Source organism: Ornithorhynchus anatinus, chromosome 2 (genome assembly GCF_004115215.2).
Source record: "Ornithorhynchus anatinus isolate Pmale09 chromosome 2, mOrnAna1.pri.v4, whole genome shotgun sequence".
In the NCBI taxonomy this organism is placed as follows: domain Eukaryota; kingdom Metazoa; phylum Chordata; class Mammalia; order Monotremata; family Ornithorhynchidae; genus Ornithorhynchus; species Ornithorhynchus anatinus.
The window spans coordinates 16,585,102-16,605,425 of record NC_041729.1 but is presented as its reverse complement, the minus strand read 5'-3'; the positions used below and the strand labels follow the sequence as shown (position 1 = coordinate 16,605,425).

General features: G+C 40.3%; 1 protein-coding gene across 1 annotated transcript in view; it reads left to right on the top strand.

The window, feature by feature from the left end:
• Positions 1–19,985, top strand: part of ATP6V0A2 (ATPase H+ transporting V0 subunit a2) — a 47,300-nt gene extending 27,315 nt beyond the window's left edge. Inside the window, 12 exon segments of the mRNA XM_039911273.1 lie at positions 203–415; positions 1,017–1,167; positions 1,617–1,756; positions 4,558–4,745; positions 4,956–5,046; positions 6,177–6,295; positions 8,251–8,461; positions 11,582–11,701; positions 12,753–12,875; positions 14,310–14,427; positions 16,096–16,267; positions 16,989–19,985. Of these exon segments, the coding sequence (XP_039767207.1) occupies positions 203–415; positions 1,017–1,167; positions 1,617–1,756; positions 4,558–4,745; positions 4,956–5,046; positions 6,177–6,295; positions 8,251–8,461; positions 11,582–11,701; positions 12,753–12,875; positions 14,310–14,427; positions 16,096–16,267; positions 16,989–17,091 (1,749 nt within the window). The 3' untranslated portion in view covers positions 17,092–19,985.
• Positions 19,986–20,324: the final 339 nt, after the last annotated feature.

Genomic DNA, 20,324 nt, shown 5'->3' with positions numbered 1-20,324 from the left:
CCATTTGGTTAGGATTGTGCCTGATGGAAGTGTCAGTGGTGGTGCTGAAATCTCGGACGTTGTTTCTCAGTTGACCTCCTGAAAACTGCCTTCCCACCTGAAACGGGCAGTTACGGTCGAAAAAATGTTTTGTTTATTCGGTTTTCTTCTGATAACCGTCGTGTATGTTTTTGTTGAAGATACGTGGTTTTTTTTGGCGTAGGTGTTGCACAAAACTGAAGATTATTTAAGACAAGTGTTGTGTAAAGCCGCAGAGTCCATCTATACTTGGGTTATCCAAGTGAAGAAGATGAAAGCCATTTATCATATGCTTAACATGTGTAGTTTTGATGTCACGAACAAATGTCTCATTGCGGAGGTGTGGTGTCCAGAGGCAGATCTGCACAGTTTGAGGCGAGCGCTTGAGGAGGGATCAGTAAGTGACTTGGTTTCTCTGAAGGGCGTACAACCAAAGTAGAATGAATGTCTGAGTCTTTAAGCTGAATAGAAGAGAGAGAATAAAATGTCAGAGCAAAAGGAGGGACCTGGATCTAATTCCCCAAAAAAGTTAAATGTTATTGAAAATTAGCTGATGGGGCGGCAAATGACAGGAGACTGTCTCCAAGCAGATGTCATCATTTCCCTTAGGTAATTTCACCATGTGATTTCTTAGGAGACCCGGAAGAAAAGGAAGTTTTCTTAAGATTTTTTTCACTTGACCAAGGTGACATGCTAAGTGATTCATGTTGGTTCCGATTTAAAATAGAAAATAGGGGAAAAGTATTGAACATTGATCATGTCTGAAAAATATCAGGAAGTTTTGATTATGAAAGGTTTTGTTCAGGAGGGATTTATTCGTAATCTAACTTCATTGGAAAACTTATTAATGAGATTTACCCAGAGAGAGAAAACAAGGAATTTATAAAAACAAAGCATTTCTGTTTTGGTTTCAGTTAGAAAAATAATGGACTGCTCATGTGATTCTTGGAGAATGTTACACAATATTATCTTCTTGACCTTTTCTTTCCCTTTCTTAGCGAGAGAGCGGAGCTACAATTCCTTCATTCATGAATACAATCCCAACGACCGAAACGCCTCCAACTCTAATCCGCACCAACAAATTCACCGAAGGATTTCAGAACATTGTGGATGCTTATGGAATCGCAAACTATGGAGAAGTTAACCCAGGTTGGTTGTCTGGCTGTTGAAATAAATTTTATGACCTGTGAACTCCTTTCTCACCTGACAACCTCAGGTATATATTGAATCTCAAAGAACTAACTGTTAGCCTTTTGATGATCCTTTCTGATCATTATTTTAATCTATCTGTTAATTATTCTTCTATATTAATCCGTGCGTTCCTCATATATCTTTTGGAGTGTTTGGTGGAAAGGCCAAGATCAGTGAGGACTCCTATAGAAAATTTAGTTAATTTTAATGTAATTGGAACACATGAATAAACCATACATCCCCCACTAGACTGTAGGCTATTGTGGTCAGGGAAGATGCCTGCTAACTGTGTTGTATTATACTCTCCTGAGTGTTCAGTACAGTGCCCTGCACATACTGAGTGCTCAATAAATACCATTGCTGCTGCTGCTGATTTCTTACACTTTTAATACTCTTATTTTTTGCAGCTCTCTACACCATTATCACATTTCCTTTTTTATTTGCGGTGATGTTTGGAGACTTTGGACATGGCCTTTTGATGTTCATTTTTGCTTTCCTGATGGTGTTGTATGAAAATCATCCTAGATTGAAGCAATCACAAGATGAGGTAAAAACAGCAGTCTTGTAAATTAATTAGCCATATTTTGACAACTACATTTCTGAAACTATGCCTTTCAGCACTGTGGAAAATGTAAGTCAATTCTTATAGCCATTAAGTTATTAACCGATTCTTATCAGAGACACTTGAGAGCTCAACAGAATCAGTCTTTCATCTCTCTTTAGGTCAGACTGCTAGAAAACGTGAAATTTTTCCATTACATCATGCCACATGAACCATCTTTAGGGTCCATTATGAGTACAATAATGTTCAGAGTATATACTGGTTTCTTTAAAGAGCTTTTACAAATTTAGGACAGTGTTACATTATTGTTTTGTGCTTTGGAAAGTAAGGCTACTAGAGCATGTTGGTGGATTTTCCTTCCCTTTTATTTTAAGTGCAGTGGCAGATATTGTATTTTTACATAGCTCTGTAGAAAAGCATAAAAGTTGAATCTTTTCTCTAAATAGCCTAAATGTGAATCCTCATTCTTGAAGACACCACTAAAATTCTAGGAGTCAGTCTAGTACTCTTCTCTGCCTTTATCCTTTTCCTGATAAAGTCTCAACAATCCCTTTGGGACTTTCTTTTGAGTCAGTTGGGCAGCCAGAAAATTGAGTGACTTTGTTTTTGATTATTTTTTTAATGGTATGTGTTAAATTCTAATTATACATGCCAGGCATGCTACTAAGTGCTGGGATCTGTGTGACCCTGGGCAAGTCACTTCACTTCTCTGTGCCTCAGTTACCTTATCTGTAAGATGGGGATTGAGACTGTGACCCCCACATGGGACAGGGACTGTGTTCAACTTGATGGGCTTGTATCCACCCCAGCGCTTAGTTTGGTGCCTGACACATAGTAAGCACTTAACAAATCCATCATTATTATTATTACAAGCTAATCGAGTTGGACACAGACCCTGTCCCACATAGGGCTCACCGCCTCAGTCCCCATTTTACAGATGAGGTCACCGAGGCATAGAGAAGTTAAATGACTCACCCATTGTCACACAGCAGACAAATAGAAAAGCTGGGATTAAAGCCGCTAGGCCCCACTGATTCCCACCAGCTTCTCAGCCGTGAGTCACTGCCCCAGGGTCTCAGTCCCTAGAGGAGCCCAGCAGGAGGGAAGATGCTTGTGGGGTGCTTTGTCCCAATGTAGCTAAGGCAGAAGATAATGGGTGGGGAACCCTTAAACATTTCGGACAGTGTAGCTGGACTGGGCAGTATTGCGCCTCGTTCTCCATTGCTGCCATCAGCTTGGTGGGGGGTCCCCCCCAAAGGGAACCCAACATAGAGAAGGGGATCCCAACTGCATTGCTGATCAGTCCTTCTTACTGAAGGAAGCTTGAGGTAACACAGGTGGGAAACTGTGTGTTAAGGGAAAAAGTTCTCTTAATTTTCCCTTGAACTCCAGCTATTCCAATGCAGTCCCAATGCAGCGTGATCAGTAATTATTGAAAAATGATTTCCATGATCATTTTCTGAGGGATCGCTTAGGTGGATAGATATTTCCAGGACACGCTGTTTTATAAAGCAAGCCAGACCAAAAAAAAAACTCATGTAGGAATCCCCAAATAATCTACTTTGTGCTTCAAAGAGGACCCAAATATTTTGGCTTGGTTAATTCTATTGGTTGTTCCCTTCTCTCTTTGACATTTTCTGATTTGTTGTTTCTTTGAGTCTTACCTTTATGCTTCAGCTTTTGTGTTCCATAGTTACAAATAGAATGAAGGGGGGCATCCTGCTCTTTTTCGGGATTAAAAAAATCTGTAATCGATGAGTAGATGAATGTATTCAGATATTGTCACTCTAACAGTTTGGTGGCTTTAAATTGAGGGTTTTTTGAAAGCCTGAGTAGCTAGGAGTGGTATGTTAACTCTGCACTGAACCTCACTGTTCTTGGAGGCCTGTTTGCTAGTAAGTCCCAGGTGTGTCCAGTGCTCTGGCTGGGATCTGAAATTTGGCTTCTGGGGGCAAGGATGCAGACTTACCTCAAGCTGGAAACAGAAGCAGTTACCACCAGGAATCCGAATCTCACCACGAGTTATAATAATAATTATGGTATTTGTTCAGCATTTACCATGTGCCAGGCACTGTTCTAAGCACTGTGGTGGATACAAGCAAATCGGGTTGGACATGGTCCCTTTCTCACGAGGGGCTCGCAGTCTCAATCCCCATTTTTCGGATGAGTTAACTGAGGCACAAAGAAGCGAAGTGACTTATCCAAAGTTACACAGCAGACAAGTGACAGAGCCAGGAGTAGAACCCATGACCTTCTGACTTCCAGGCCCATGCTCTATCCACTAGGCCATGCTGCTTCTCCAGTTATTTGGTGGGGTCATTTTGTCTTGATTCATCTCAGCCCCTCTCTCTAGTTTGGCAGTATGGAAAGTTGCACTGATAGTTATCAGCCAAGAAAAGGAGAGAGATCTCTAGCTTGGAAGCTGGTTAGGGGCAGGAAACCTGTCTGTTAATTCTGTTGAATTGTACTCTTCCAAGTGCATAGTACAGTGCTCTGCATATAGTATGTGTTCAAAAAATACCATTGATTGATCAGATGAGAAACTATTAGAGTAAACTAACTGTAGTGTTCAAATTGAGTCCAGTCAGTTGAAAAAATATTTCTAAGGTGAGTTTGGAAATTAAACCACTTGCATAATTTTTCTCACACAAATGAGTTCACCTAAAGAATGATGTTAAAACAAGTAACTTCTGTAGATGGGGGTGATTTTATTAATATATTTTTCTTGACTTCCTACAGATAATGATGGTGTATACTAGTTGACTACTGTACTTTGCTATTTGCAGATCATGAAGATGTTTTTTGACGGACGTTATGTCATTTTGCTGATGGGACTTTTCTCAGTATATACAGGCCTCATTTACAATGATTGCTTTTCAAAATCAGTAAACATATTTGGCTCAAAATGGAATGTTTCAGCAATGTACGTACCTGCTAAGGCTGCAGAAGGAGTTAACCAATCTGGTCTCTGGACGTAAGTGACTCGTTATCAGATATATTTCTCAATCTTGAAAAATACCGAATAGAAGCTGCCTTCGGATTACGGGATTGGGTGTGATTTTAGCCCTCAGAACATTGTAAAAGTAGATGTGCCCTTTCTGAGCTTTGTAGCAAGACTAGAGGATGGGAACCAGACATTCTTTGCCATTTTAATCTTTGTTTCTGGATGTGTTTTTCATTGTAGTGAAAGTGATGTGGCCTCTAACCAGTTTCTGCAGTTGAATCCAGCCATTTCTGGAGTGTTCATGGGCCCTTACCCTTTTGGGGTAGATCCGGTCAGTCTCTTATTTCTTTTTGGTTATTTTTGTGTGATGATCATCCTCCAATTCTCATCATTGAAAGACTAGCGACCATCTTTTGTGAAGTTCTCAAAGTGCTCACGAAACAGGTCACTGCCTTATTTGAGTGAATTCTCTGTCCCACTTACTTAAGTTGTTTTTAAGAATTTATCGGCCCTCTAAATTTCATATGGATTATTCACTTTCCAATTTGAAACATCCAGGGGCTTTGCGGAGAACTATCGGAAAGTGTGAGAGTGGCTACAGAGGGTCTGATCTTTTCACCTAAATATCATTAGCTGATTTCAGTTGTTATGCCAACACAGAAATAACAAGTAGCTTGAGATTGACGGAACTGTTAAAGGGTATGCTCTTTATCCTTCCTCATCCCCTTTAGATATTAATTTTGAAAAATGCCACTGTAAGACTTAAGGCAGACTTCAGTAGCAAGATATGGCTTTGAAAAGGATTATCTTAAGGTTTAATTCCTCAAGAATTAGCTTCTTGTCTGTCTTGTTAGTGAATAAAGTTATTTTGATTTCTTGGCATCTTTACAGATATAGCTATATGATATGATCCCCAATATTATTGAAGAAATTCAGGGCCTCAGATTATAAAGTCATATGGATCTTAATAGCTGGGAGTTGTACAAATTGGAAAAAAAAAGTACAAGATTCGAAAGAGTGAGGATGTTACTGTGTTGCTATTCGGAAACAAATAAAAAGTCCTCCATTTAAAGTCCCTGAACAGATTATTCAACATAAACTTTGAATAAGATTTTCAGTCCGAGTTCTAACTTGATGAAGCCTTTGGGAAATACTTTATCGTTGGATATCATTAAATTAGTGTTTGATTTTTGAAAACACTTCAAGAGCCACTTTTCTGAGTAATTTAAAGCAGTGGAACTGAGTAAAAGGGCGGGTTCCCAGTATAAAGACCGCCCCCACTTCCCCCTTATATTACTTTTATTTTAACTGTATTTGATCTGACATCAGGTCCCCCCTCAGATACCTATGATTAGTGGAATCCATTCTCATTTTGTGAAACAGTAGCAAAGACACAGTTCTGATATAGTTGTAGCCTGGGGAGGCTAAGCAAATTAATGGTCTTTTCTTATTTTGGTTTAGATTTGGAATTTGGCCACCAATCGCCTCACTTTCCTAAACTCTTTCAAAATGAAAATGTCTGTGATATTGGGAGTCACTCACATGGTTTTTGGAGTTGCTTTGGGAATCTTTAACCACTTGTAAGTACGGAGATTTGGGTAGCAGTAGAAGAAAGTGAAATTGTTATAATCCCTCTTTCTCTAGAGGTTGAGTGTAGGATGATCTTCAGAGCAGGCTGGCTGCAAAGACTTCCTGGTCATTGAGCTGTTAGGAAGCTGAAGGTCTATGAGTCAGTGGGTAAAATTAGCAGCATGGAGTAGTGGATAGAGCACGGGCCTGGGAGTCAGAAGGTATGGGTTTTAACCTGATTGCTGTTTGTCTGCTCTGTGACCTTGGGCAAGTCACTTCACTTCTCTGTGTCCCAGTTACCTCATCTGTAAATGGGGGATTGAGACTGAGAGCCCCACATGGGACAGGGACTGTGTCATACCTGCTTTGCACGTATCCACCCCAGTGCTTAGTACAATGCGTGACACACAATAAACGCTTAACAAATACCATCATCATTATTATTAACACCACTGGGGCTATTGGGATGGCTGCCAGGGAGCCTGATGGATTTTAAAGCAGCATTTCTCAAAAAATAAAAATGGAGGTAGGTGGATTTCATCAAGAAGTGGTTTTGGCATTGAATTTATTCATTCAGCAATGAGCATCTATAACTGAAAACCCTAATCCATGCCTGCCCATCAGACACCTGATCCTGACCCACAATTTCTTTCTGAACCAGGAACAGTTGGGTTCTAGGTAATCTGTCCATCTTCTCCCTAGGCACACAAAGAAGGGATTATAAAAAGATGGTGTGGAACACCCGTGACACAGCTAGCTCTGAGATGTGTGTTCCCAGCTGTCCTGTTGTGGCCCAGATCCCCTGCAATTCAGGAGGTGTAGTTTAAACACCAGAATCAACTTTTATGTACTTAATCCCATTCATTCACTCAGGTAATCAATCCCTGTCCCACAGGGGGCTCACAGTCTTAATCCCCATTTTACAGATGAGATAACTGAGACCCAGGGAAGTTGTGTCTTGCCCAAGGTTACATAGCAGAGGTGTGGCAGAGCCGGGATTAGAACCCATACCTTCCGACTACTAGGCCATGCTGCTTCTGAAACTGAAACAAACTAAAAACTAAGAAACTGAAATTCACAGTACGCACACATAAGGCCGAACTGCTGATCTAAAGAAGAAATGAGGAACCCTGGAGGCTGGGACATGAGCCAGAATAAGAGGGAACGTTCACTGGGATCGACATGAAATAACCCAGTGCAGGGGAAGCTGTGAGAGGCTGAATTGCCTGACTCTGGAAGAGGCCACTTGACAAGGGTTATAAGGAGGAGGATGAAGGGGAGGGATGGAAACAGAGAGGCCCCCTGGGGGAGTGACTGGCTTGGCTGGCTGCTGCCAGGTAGGGCTGGAAACAACTAATAAAAATTATAATAATAATGTATTTGTTAAGCACTTGCTTTGGGTCAAGCACTGTCCTAAGCCCTGGGGTAGGTACATTGTAATCAGGTTGAACACAGTCTCTGTCTCATGGCTTTTGTTTTGCTCCAGTCACCATGTAAAAAGCAGCGTGGCTTAATGGAAAGAACCTGGGCTTGGGAGTCAGAGGTCATGGGTTCTAATCCTGGCTCTGCCACTTGTCAGCTGTGTGACTTGGGGCAAGTCGCTTCACTTCTCTGGGCCTCAGTTCCCTCATCTGTAAAATGGGGAGGAAAACTGAGCCCCAGAGGGACAAGCTGATCACGTTGTATCCCCCCCAGTGCTTAGAACAGTGCTTTGCACATAGAAGTGCTTAACAAATGCCATCATCATTATTATTATTTCCTTTATATTATGCAGTCCTGTAGCCTGTAAGGTCTTCCTCTAGACTGTAAAACCCTTCTGAGAAGGGAATCCATCCAACAAACTCCGTGTCATGCTCTCCCAAGGGCTCAGCGCAGTGCTCTGCACACAGTAAGCCCTCAGTAATTGCCTTTGATTATTTGAAGTTTTTTGAATCTTATTCTTTGTGTTCATTGGATTTCTTTTTAGGCATTTCAAGAAGAAGTACAATATTTATTTGGTTTGCATCCCTGAACTCCTCTTCATGCTCTCTATCTTTGGATACCTTATATTTATGATTCTGTATAAATGGCTTGCCTATTCAGCAGAAAACTCCAGGACTGCTCCAAGCGTTCTGATTGAATTCATTAATATGTTCCTGTTTCCTTTGGGTGGATCGAGTGAGCTTTATCCAGGGCAGGTTGGTAATCTTTTTAATGTGAATTCTTGTCGCTGTTTTGATAGCCTCTTGGGCTTGTATCTCAACTGAAAAAAAGATGAGGCAGAGAGAGAAAGAATGTCCCAGCCAATAGTGTGAGGGTATCATTAAAAACAAAAACAAAAAAAGAGAAAAAACTGAGAGAGAATCTAAGTTAATTTGGGTTGCTGTATTCTTTAACACCTTTGTAACTCTTGAAATAAAAGTCAAAGCTGCCCTGGTACAGGACAAATCCAGTAGCATAGTGCAAAATGCATTTTGCAGATTCAGCTTGTTGCTAATTATACCTGATTTATTTGTTAGCTAATGATAGGGGTATTTGAAAACTAGAAATTTGTATTGAAAATTCAGTTGAAAGCATTAGGATGACTGATATAGCTAGGACTTTTTTCCTTTAAGACTGTGTTTTAGAGTGATTCTTATTGATCTGGTAGTCCACACAATTGGCCACATTTACCCAAGGGCTTTGCATTTTCAGTCACACACTTTGGAGGAATTCAGGAACATTTTTCCAACAACACGAACCTGTCTGGATGTATGTGATACGGTATCAGAAGAAACTGCCTAGCCTAATAGAAAGAGCACGGGCCTAGGAGTCAGGGGACCTGGGTTCTAATCTTGGTTCTGCCACTTTGCTGTGTAACTCCGGGGAAGTCACTTAACTTCTCTGTGCCTCAGTTGCCTCATCTATCAAAAGGGGATAAAATACCTGTTCTACCCCCTCTTAGAATATGTCCAGATGAGTGTATTCTATCTAGCCCAATGCTTAGTAAAGTGGCAAATTGTAGTCGTTATAAAAAGAACAATAATAATAATTATAAGCAGCTGTGCACACTGACCAAAACACAAATTTCCTTAATGAAGTGATCATCAAGAATATAACCACAATGCTGTAAGAGAACTGTCTTATTCCTCTTCCTTCCAGTCTCTGCCAGAACTCTAGGGGTGCCCTTGAAGCTGGTCAGGGAGGTAGTGGGGCAGAAGGGAAAGTTTAGAGGGAGGAAAGCAGTTGGTCAGGCAGGTCACCCTACTTACTATCAGGGTTCCAGGGTATTGGAAGTGATACTAACAAATACCAACATTATTATTAGTAGCACATAGCCCCCAAAATATTGGTCCTGTCCACAAAAAGCAATTTCCGCTATCGTTAGGCACTTAACAATAGCCTTGTCCTGTGCAGATTTGAACCAGAAACTTTTCCACAGTGGCCGATGTGCAGAAAAAAGTGTCATTAGAGTTCCTTTTCCTCCTTCGTCTTCCAATCTTTTAGAGGCTGAAGTGATGAGCCAGATTTAAGTCACTTTCTAAGACACTGAGGATTTAGCCTGCACACTAGACTCATTAATTAGAATATGTATTTTGTTTTCTTTGAGAGTTGACTAGTTAGGTTTTTGATGTGACGGATTAAGCTAGACTCATCTTATTTTTCTGTTTGATTCTACAACTTTGAGAAGCAGGCATTCTAGTGTAGAATTGGACTAATGGATCCTGATGGTATATTTTTTCTTTCCAGAGAAAAAAAATTGAAAGGAAAATAATATTGGTCACATCGTAATAACTGCTAATGATTACTGCTTTATTTTTTGGAAGTTCATGCAATTATTTAGGACTCAATCTTTCACTCATAATTGTATTAAGATGGGTACAGGCCATTCAGGATGAAAATATAAACATGAAAAGCTATGAAGCAAGGCTTTAATAGCCATCCTATTTTCTTTGAATGTCCTGAATGACAACATTTTGATGAAATCAAAGTGCTCATATTTTTCTTTGGACTCCTCAAAATGGAGCAAACAGATTTTATGTACATATGGATGTCTGTAGGCTCAGGAAGATCATTCAAAGTTGAAACAAAAAGAGATTCTTACAGTTGTGAAATCATTATTGAACTGGAAGAGACTTTGAGATCAAAAGTTTTTACATGCAGTATTGCTATAATGTGAGGCCTGTAAACTTGCAACACTTCTTGCAACTCACCCATTCCGCTGCAGTTCACGTGCACATAATCACAGCAGATTTTTTTTTTTTGACAACACAGCCCACCAAGCCCAAACAGCCTGCTTCTGTCAGTTGGAGAACTCTCTAATTCCCTAATCACATTCTAGCTAAAGCATGTATTGAAAACAGGAGTCAATCACAGAAATTAGTTTATTTTAGTCCCAGCCAACAAGTCACTCCCATTATATTTTCACATTTGTCCTTTTCATCTTTGGGCATCCTGAAAAATGCAGTTTTAATGCTTTGCTCTGAGATGCAGTCTATCTTTTCCAAATACTGTACATTTCAGACTTGGTTATCTAGGTCACATGCCCAGTAAACAGTGCTGACCATAGTTAACAGATTATGATGCTTGAAACTGAAGTTAAATGCTTAACTAAAGTCTCTATTGCAAAATAGTGGCCAGAGCCAGTGGTCTGTGTATTTGTGTGTGTGTGTATATGCATATAGTAACATTGTGAGGAGTGTGTTGTGTACATGTACATAAAATCAAACATCTCCAAACCATGACACCGAGTAGTGTGTGGACTTCAGAATTTTGTGGATTTTAGGTCATTTGGGCCCCTGAATGTCTTATAAAAATACCATAACCATTACAAAATATTCTGAATACCTGTTTTTAGACGTAAGAGTTATCCCTAGTAAGATTTGCAAATATGTACCTGGTAAATAAAGCATGTCATGAACATTTATAGTAATTATTGGAAGAAGTAAAAAATATATTCTTTCTTTTCAGTCTGTCCTGGACTGAGTATTTTAGATCCTTGACTGTACTAAGCTTTAGAGTTATCTTAATCATGGGACTTGGCGGCTGCCAAATTTAATGATCAATTTATGCACAGGACTGGTTAATCATGAAATATATCCGAGTTGAAAAGAGACTTCTTCAGGGGAAGTAATATGATGGATGTGAACTTTTTTTTTTGTTTTGGTTAAAGGATTGAAACTAGAGTGTACCAAAAAAAACAATGTGTGGCCTTTTTATCTATGGCTTTATTTGTGGCTTTTTATACTAAGATCAAATCCCTGTGGTGGTGGTCAGCTTTTACGTTACCTCAGTTCTTCTTCTGAGATCTTTTACCACTTCCCTCCTCTCTCTTGTAGGGTCATTTTCAGAGATTTTTGCTTATTATCGCAGTGTTTTCGGTACCTGTGTTATTCTTGGGAAAACCACTTTATCTACTTTGGCTGCACAACGGAGGACATTTCTTTGGAACATTCAGAGTATGTATCAGTTGGTATATATGTTTACAAACCGTTGTTCTCTCTTAAGGATTTTTGACCTCTCCACAAGTATGATAGTAATAATGATGATATTTGTTAAGCACTTTCTACGTGCCTGCCACTTTAGTAAGCGCTGGGATACCAGGACATCATGCCTGTTTCAGAATGGTGCTGCTGTCAGCTCCGTCGTGCGGCCATCTTCCAGGGCTGGCCTAGCTCTGTGCCTGACCATGACTCTGATTCCGGGGACAGCGGGCAGCCGTGGGGAAACCCTAGCTTGGGTTAGAGCCATTTGTGGACTGGGGCAAGCAGCACAGTTTGGGCTTTGGGGAGTGATGGTCCTCCCTCAGTCTTCGGACATGATGCGGATTGGGTCTGGGCCTTCCCCCGCCATCCGCTACCTTCCCCAGAGTGATCTGTGACCAGCCTTCCTCAGTTGGGGCTGTTGCCCGCCTTCTCCGCCTGTCAGAGCAATGCTTGAATGTGAGCTGACGCTGAGGCATGGAGCTAGTGTTGTGGCTGCCCTGAGGGCTGGAGGAGTCTAGTAGCCCCTTGGCCTCCATGACTAGCCAGAACCCCTCTGGCTCGAGGTCAGGATCGTTGATCTTCATCACCCCATCATAACTTACCTCGTCACCGTCTGATCCTGTTTAGAACCCTTTTATTGTTAAACTATACAAGTAGAGAACCTAAAGCTTCTTTTAAGAAGCTCCCAATTCTTCTATATTAGAACTGTAACCCTGAGGGGGGCAGTGTGAACCCTCCCACCCCTCTCGAAGGGCTTTATTTAGGTCAGATGGCCAATACTCCCTGAGCCATTAAAAGTAGAGTTCTGCTTCAGTCTGCCTCCAATAGAAAAGAAAAAATCATTTTGTTGTCATTCACTATTAAAACCTTCACTCGTAAAGCACTTTCATTCTAAAGCAGTTTAAGTATTTTGTCCTAATTCTTGTTTCTTCATTTTATTAGCATGTTTATACATTAGTAAGAAAAGACACTCAGGAAGAAATTTAAGTGTTTTGTTCTAATTCTTGTTTCTTCATTTTATTAGCGTGGTTATACATTAGTAAGAAAAGACAGTGAGGAAGAAATTTCTTTGTTGAGAGCTCATAATATGGAAGAGGGAAACCTCCAATTGGAGAGCGATGGACCCAGAGAAAGAGATGTAGAGGAGGTAATCATTTTCAACTACTCTTGCTAATTAGATTTTCCACCGGAGTTACAGAGATAATTGTAGAATGTGTATTATAATTATTCTTCATAATAATAATGTTGCAATTATTATTGATATAGTATGACCATAGGTGAAAGTATTTGTTTATGGTAATTGCTGTGCAGATTTCCTTAATTTCAGGCAGTCATATGGATTTTTCTAAGGGATGGTAGAGTGGTTGAAGTGAAGGGAGGGGAGGGAAGGAGTAACCAAGTGCTTAGGTGGAAGTGCTGAAGTGGTAGTGAGGGTAAATAGAATGGAGAGAAGAGTGATTACTCAAGAAAGGCCTTCTGGAGCAAGTGTAATTTCAGAAGGAGTTTGAAGATGGGGAAAACCGGGAACCGTCGGATACAAAGGGTGGGGGATGTTCCAGGCAGAAGGGAGGGCATAAGCAAGCAGTTGGTGGATATTGCCAATGTTGCAGGTTTGAGAGTTTCACTCATTCAATCAAATGTATTTATTGAGCACTTATTGTGTTCCAGAACACTGTACCAAGTACTTGGGAGTACAGTTCAGCAATAAACAGACACATTTACATTCCCTGCCCTCAACAAGCATACAGTCTAGAGCGGGGGAGATGGATATTAATATAAATAAATGACAGATGTGTACATAAGCACTGTGGGGTTGGGGATGAATATCAGGGGCAAGTCAGGGTGTCGCAGAAGGGAGTGGAAGAAGAGGAAAGAGGGGCTTAGGGAAGGCCTCTTGGAGGAGATGTTCCTTCATTAAGACTTTGAAGTGGGGGGAGAGTAATTGTCCATCGGATTTGAGGAAGGAGGTTGTTCCAGGCCAGAGGCAGGACGAGGGTGAGGGGTTGGCAGCAAGATAGACTAGATTGAGGCACAGTGAGAAGGTTAGCATTAGAATGGGGAGGATGGTGGTGTAGTCAGAAGTGATGGGGATGTTGGAAGGAGAAGATTTGAGGGGGAAGAAGTAGAGTTCAGTTTTGGACATGTTGAGCTTGCGAGAGCCACAAGAGGTGATGAGCTTCCCAAGGGAACAGAATAGAAGGGGACCCAGAACTGAACCTTGAAGGGCACCCACACCTAGTTCTTCCACAGTTCACTTTCATTCCACATTTTGGGTAGAGCAGTATTAAGGAGCGTTCTTCCAACAAATACATCTTTCTGGGTACTGTAACGTGACATCCTTATTGTGGGTTTTGTCAAGAACATAACCTCCACATTAAAAGGGAGCCAAAATTGTTTACCATTATTGTAAAATCTAAGCATTTAAAAATCTTCCAGGGTGTGATTAAAAATAGACTTGTTTTATTATATTTTTATTTTCAATGATTTGTTTAAATGGCATGAACCAGTGGCCTGTGAAAGAATGTTACTTTGTTATAGTTTATAGAATGAATTATAATGCACGTCCATGGGTCTCTTTTAGTTCAACTTTGGAGAAATTTTTATGACTCAAGCCATTCATTCCATTGAATACTGCTTAGGATGCGTCTCCAACACCGCATCCTATCTCAGACTTTGGGCCCTAAGTCTGGCTCATGCACGTAAGTCTTTAAATAGCAGCTTTAATTTTTAATCTCTATTATCACAAATAATGATAATGATGTTGTTTCAGTGTTTACCTTGTGCCAAGCACTGTATTGAGTGCTGGGGTAGATACAAGATAATCAGGGCCCCATGGGGTTCACAGTCTAAGTGGGAGGGAGAAGAAAAGCAGCGAGGCTTAGTGGAAAGAGCCCAGGCTGGGGAGTCAGAGGATGTAGGTTCTAATCCCAGCTCCGCCACTTGCCTGCTGTGTGACCTTGGGCAAACCACTTATCTTCTCTGTGTCTCAGTTACTTCATTTGTAAAATGGGGATTAAGACAGTTAGCCCCACATGGGGCAACCTGGTTACCCTGTACCTACCCCAGCGCTTAGAACAGTGCTTGTCACCTAGTAAGCACTTAACGAATACCACAGTAATGATAAATATTGAACAGGTATTCAAAGCAGCATGGTCTAGTGAAGAGAGCATGAGCCTGGGAGTCAGAAGGACCTGGGTTCTTATTCCCAGCTCTGCTACTTGTCTGATGGGTGGCACTGGGCAAGCCACTTAATTTCTCTGTGCCCCAGTTATTTCATTTGTTAAATGGGGATTAAGATTGTGAGCCCCTTGTGGAACATGGACTGTGTCCAACCTGACTACCCCAATGCTTAGTACAGTGCCTGGCATATAGAATGCACTTAACAAATACCATTAAAAAAAAAAAAAGAATCCCCATTCTGCAGTTGAGGGAACTGAGACACAAAGTAGTGAAATTACTTCCCCAAGGCCACACAGGTACTAAGTGGTGGAGGTCTTCTTACTCCCAGACCTGTGTTAAAGCCATGCTGTCGTCGTCGTCGCCACTCGTCAGCTGTGTGACTGTGGGCAAGTCACTTCACTTCTCGGTGCCTCAGTTATCTGTAAAATGGGGATTAAGACTGTGAGCCCCACGTGGGACGACCTGATTCCCCTGTGTCTACCCCAGCACTTAGAACAGTGCTCAGCACATAGTAAGCGCTTCACAAATACCAACATTATTATTATTATTATTGTTGACCTGTGGCTTCCCCACAAGAGACCACCATGCACCCTCGGTAGCAGAGAAAAACAACCTCCACTGTCCCTTCACTTTATTCTCTCTGATGTCACCTGCTGCGAAGACACCATAATCTCCTGGTTCTGTGCTCTAGGGGGCCACGGAAGGCATCCTACGAAGAATTAAAGCAACCCATTTTCCCTTCTGTGCTAGACGCACTAAATGCATTATCAGTCAATTGCACAGGGCAGAGCACTGTTCTAAGCACTGGGTAGAGCACAGTATGTGTCACAATATACATTGTCACCTGTAGCCACTCCCCCAGGTGTTATGATTTCTCCATGGCAAGAGATTAAACATTATTGATTTAATTTTCCCGATTTCCCGAGTATCTCTCAGACCAAGGATGAGGTGTTAAAGTGTTTCTGTAGGCTAGTACATTTACTAACCGAATTTGTAAGTTTCCTTTAATCGTAACTGAGGCGTGATATTTTGTTGAATGGTGATGCCGATTTTTACATGTCGAATTGATTTGGAGTTTGTATCACCCCAAAGGGAAGTCATTGCCACTGTAGGATGTTTAGTTGAGAGAGACCTATTAAGAACCAGAAAAAAAGAGTTAATTTTGAAAAATGAATTTTCTCTTTTAGAGTTATCAGAAGTGCTGTGGGAAATGATCATGCGAGTGGGACTCCGTGTGGACAGAACTTACGGGGTCGTGTTGCTGGTTCCTGTTTTAGCTTTCTTTGCCGTTCTAACAGTGTTCATTCTTTTACTCATGGAAGGGCTTTCTGCATTTCTGCATGCTATACGGCTGCATTGGTAAGTTTTCCTTTCTCTTCTCTTCTCTTTTCTCTCCTTTTCCCTTTCCCTTTTTGTGTCAGTCCATCAATAGTGTATTTATTGAGCACTTAGTGGGTGCAGAGCACTGTTCTCAATGCTGGAGAGTATGTCTTTGGTATACACAAGAGCATTTTCCTTGTGGCATTCATCTTTTCATCCAACTCTCTCAATAATTACTTGTGCTCGCAATGGCTGGGGATGGAGGGATATGGGGAAAGGCAGGGAGTCACGGTTTCAGCACTGCAGGGAAAGATGACTCAGAATCAGTGGCGGCCGCTGCAGTTTTTCCTCTCCCCAGAAAACCCTTGCCACCGTTTTTCCGTCGACCAGTCTGCCTCTGTCTGCTTTTCCGCCCTATATCTCCCCTCCTCCAGGCTGCTGAATTGGCAGGGTGGCCCTTTCTCTGCGTCTCATCCCCCAGTTTGTCCAGGGTCCTTAGCCGATATTTCTCTGCTCTCCGCGAACGGATTCTAAATTTTTGCCCTAGGAAGTGTCGTTGCTCCCTTCAGAGTAAGTAGTATTGAGGTTTCCTTCTCCATTTTATCAGCCTTTCACTTTCCCTCTAGACTGTGAGCTCGTTGTGGGCAGGAATGTGTCTTTGTTCTCTCCCAAGCGCTTTAGTACAGTGCTCTGCACACAGTAAGTGCTCAGTAATACGATTGAATGAATGAATAATCACGACTTTCTGTTCTCTTTGCAGGGTGGAATTTCAGAACAAGTTCTACGTTGGTACAGGCAACAAGTTTATCCCTTTCTCTTTTAAGCTGATTTCCTTACATTTTAATAAAGTTGACATGGCCTAATTGGCCGCTGACACCATAAGCTTTTAGGGATTTGGAGCGTTATGTTGTTGAATTCTCGCATAGAATCTGTGGTAAAAAAAACGTTTCTCTTCCCCCCACTGATAGCAGCCAAATAATTCTATGGCATTATCTCTCTCTCAAACTCATTCACTAGCTACTGGGGATATTTTGTATCCCAAATTGCAAGTTTTGTTAATTTCATGGTGAGCAAATGTAAATAGAGTGTTTTGTGTTTATTCTTAAAACAAATGTTCTTCTTAATTGTCAATAAGATTTAAGTTTCCAGTCCACAAAATATGTACAGATTTGCTTCATATACTGCCTTAACTGACATAATTGATCAGACCCTTACTTTTGGAGCAGTTAAATTAAGATGTATTTTCCTTAAGTACTTATAATAGTGGATGGCAGAAATATTACATTTATAAAATGTGCTGGTTTTTGCCAGTTGCAATGGCTGTAGTATTATAATGAACATATATTTTTTTACGATGATGGGATAAAAGGAGTTAAAGTGCAAAAGATTCCACTGTTGAAGTGTTTTGTTTAATTTTTAAGGATCTGACCCAGTTCTCTTTCCTAAAATCTTATAAATAGTTGAACAGTGAGAATAAACTATAGGGTTGGGTTTCAGAGTGAAGCAGAATCAGTTAAGAAATTATACACATCATTTTATTGTGATGACCAGTTTACCTGAAGTTGAACCAAAGGTTTTGAAACAGAATGAAGGAAATGGTATAAAGATTGATTTTGTATATTTTTATTAATAAAGTTTAAATTAAAATATTTTACCAAACTGAATTTTTGTCAGGAGAACAGCATAATTCATTTTACTCGTTCTCTTTATTTGATTATTCTAAATAAAGGTCAAAGTACCGTATTTAGAGGTAATATTTTAAATTGATTTTTTTCAGATAGCCATTAATTTAAAATGAACTTTCATAGTTAAGATACTAATTTATGGTCTTCTGTATAATTTAGACCCATTCATCCCACTAAAATTTAATTTCCCCAACTGCTAATTTCAAATCTATTTTGTATTAATGTGTTATGTGATTTTTCCAATTTGTTTTTTCAATTTGTTTTTTCAATTGTTTCAGTGTTTTAGATGGCTTTCAAAATGAAACAAGTATGGACTTATTTCCATGTGCTTAAATTAAATTTTAAAAAATTTTCTTAGCAAATTATATATACTTTTGCAATTCTTAACATAAGCTGACACGTAATATTGTACTACTTTCATCAGTTTTAGTTGCATTACAAGATGAGGCCAGGACTATAATTTAAGTCTTGAAGAGGTTATTTTAAAATAAGATTTGAAAAGAGATGTGAATATTGGAGAACTTAGTTTATTGAATAGGTCTGAGGATCTCTTTTGATGTGTTCCTGTTGATATAGAAAAGAAAGTTTTCTAATAACGTGAATCATCTCTTGCTATGCAGACAAAAATGCTCAGTGCAGGATAATTAAAAAAATTATAAATAAGGAATTTAAGTTCTTGTTTTAGATGTGGTAATGCGTTGGTTCTCTTTTTTTTCCCCCTTAAAAATCCATTGCTGGAAATTGCTACCATCACTGTTGTGGATACTTAGAATCCTAAGTCTTGAAAAAATGGCCACTGCACTTTACAGAGGGATAAAACTTTTCAACTCTCCCATGTGCCACTTTTTAAATTACAATGTACATAATATTTCCTAAGGCAAGTTTATTAGGAAGTGAATACCTAGCCTAATTAGGGATGAACAGATAATTGAGGTTTGCAGAGTACACTTCTTCAGACAATAACTCTGTGGTTCTGTATTTTGTAAAAATCGAGTCCTAGAAAGAAAGTTTTTTACTCGAGTACTTATTCATTTTCAATGTCATGTTTCAGAAGAGAGATTCATATAATGAATGTCAAAATGTGATTATTCAAGTGTCTCCCATTCACCTTTTCTTCTGTGGCACCTTGCAAAACAGTGAAATTTTCAAGGGTTTTTTCAGAGAAGTTAACCCGGCGGGTAATGTTCATTATGATTAACAAGGAAGTCAAGTTGACAAAACAACAGTGAGATCTTTAGTACACCATAATGAGGGATAACCTATGCCTCGATCATGGTAAAGGTAGAACCTCTGACAGGGCATAATAGCATAAGTAAAATAAGAATTTTATTTCATCTTAATTTTTATTAAGGTATGACAGTACATAGACTCCAGGATTTTCCTATAAAACATGAAGCCTTTTAAAAAAATATGTTCATCAGAAGGACATTTGTAGCCAAATCAATTTTGATTCCAAAGCCATTAGGGTGGTCTTGCAGTTTGCATTACAGAACTACTGATTACTCCAATTTCTATTATCCTACTTTAAGGAGAGATTTTTAAAAATGAAATTTAAAGAGCTGTACCTTTCACAGGCACTCCTGTGAGACTGAGCCATTAAAAGAAGTCAGAGTGTGGCCCATATTTAGTTCTGGGACTGTGTAAAAATTGTCCTTCGACTCGAGGACAGTGCTGTTGGCGAGAGTGTATCTGTGGGCAGCACACTGATAAGCTCATATAGATTTGCACACCGTCCATAAACCTTTTCTGGCCCCTTGCCATCTGGGATGAGCATTGCTCAAACACAAGGGCTACAAAGGGGCAGGGATGGCCTAGAACTCAGCTGATAGGTATTATAGTCGGGCCCTTCGAACCAAGTGCTTTGCAAGCTTAAACGAAAGTTTCTGAGAGAGATTGATTTCTGTCCACGATGACTAAGTGGCACAGAAAACAAAAAGCTATGTAAGAGAAGGACTGGCCGGAAAACAAGCCGAATGCAATTAGTGCATGAGAAAACTGAAGACATGCACCCTTCTGTGAGGATTCAGATGTTGAACATAAATTTATTCATAAATAAATAGTTTTTTACAAAAGTGTGGGCTTGCTTTTTCGTGACTGCTGCCTCAGCCTCTGTGGTGATCTCCCAGAGACCTCCAATCTCTCCCCAATCCATCATTTTTCTAAAATCTCACTCTGCACACACCTCCCTACTCCTTGAAAACCTCTAATCATTGCCCATTTCCCTCCACATTAGGCTCTCTCTCTTTCTTCTACTCTTCCCCCACTCCGCCCCAATCTTCACTCTTCATCCCATTCAAGTTGACGTACATACTACAACTTGGTCTCATCTCTCTCCCTACTACTCACGCCCTCGTCTATGCCTGGAACTCCTGCTCCATTTGCTTCAGGCAGACTACAGCTTTCTCTGTCTT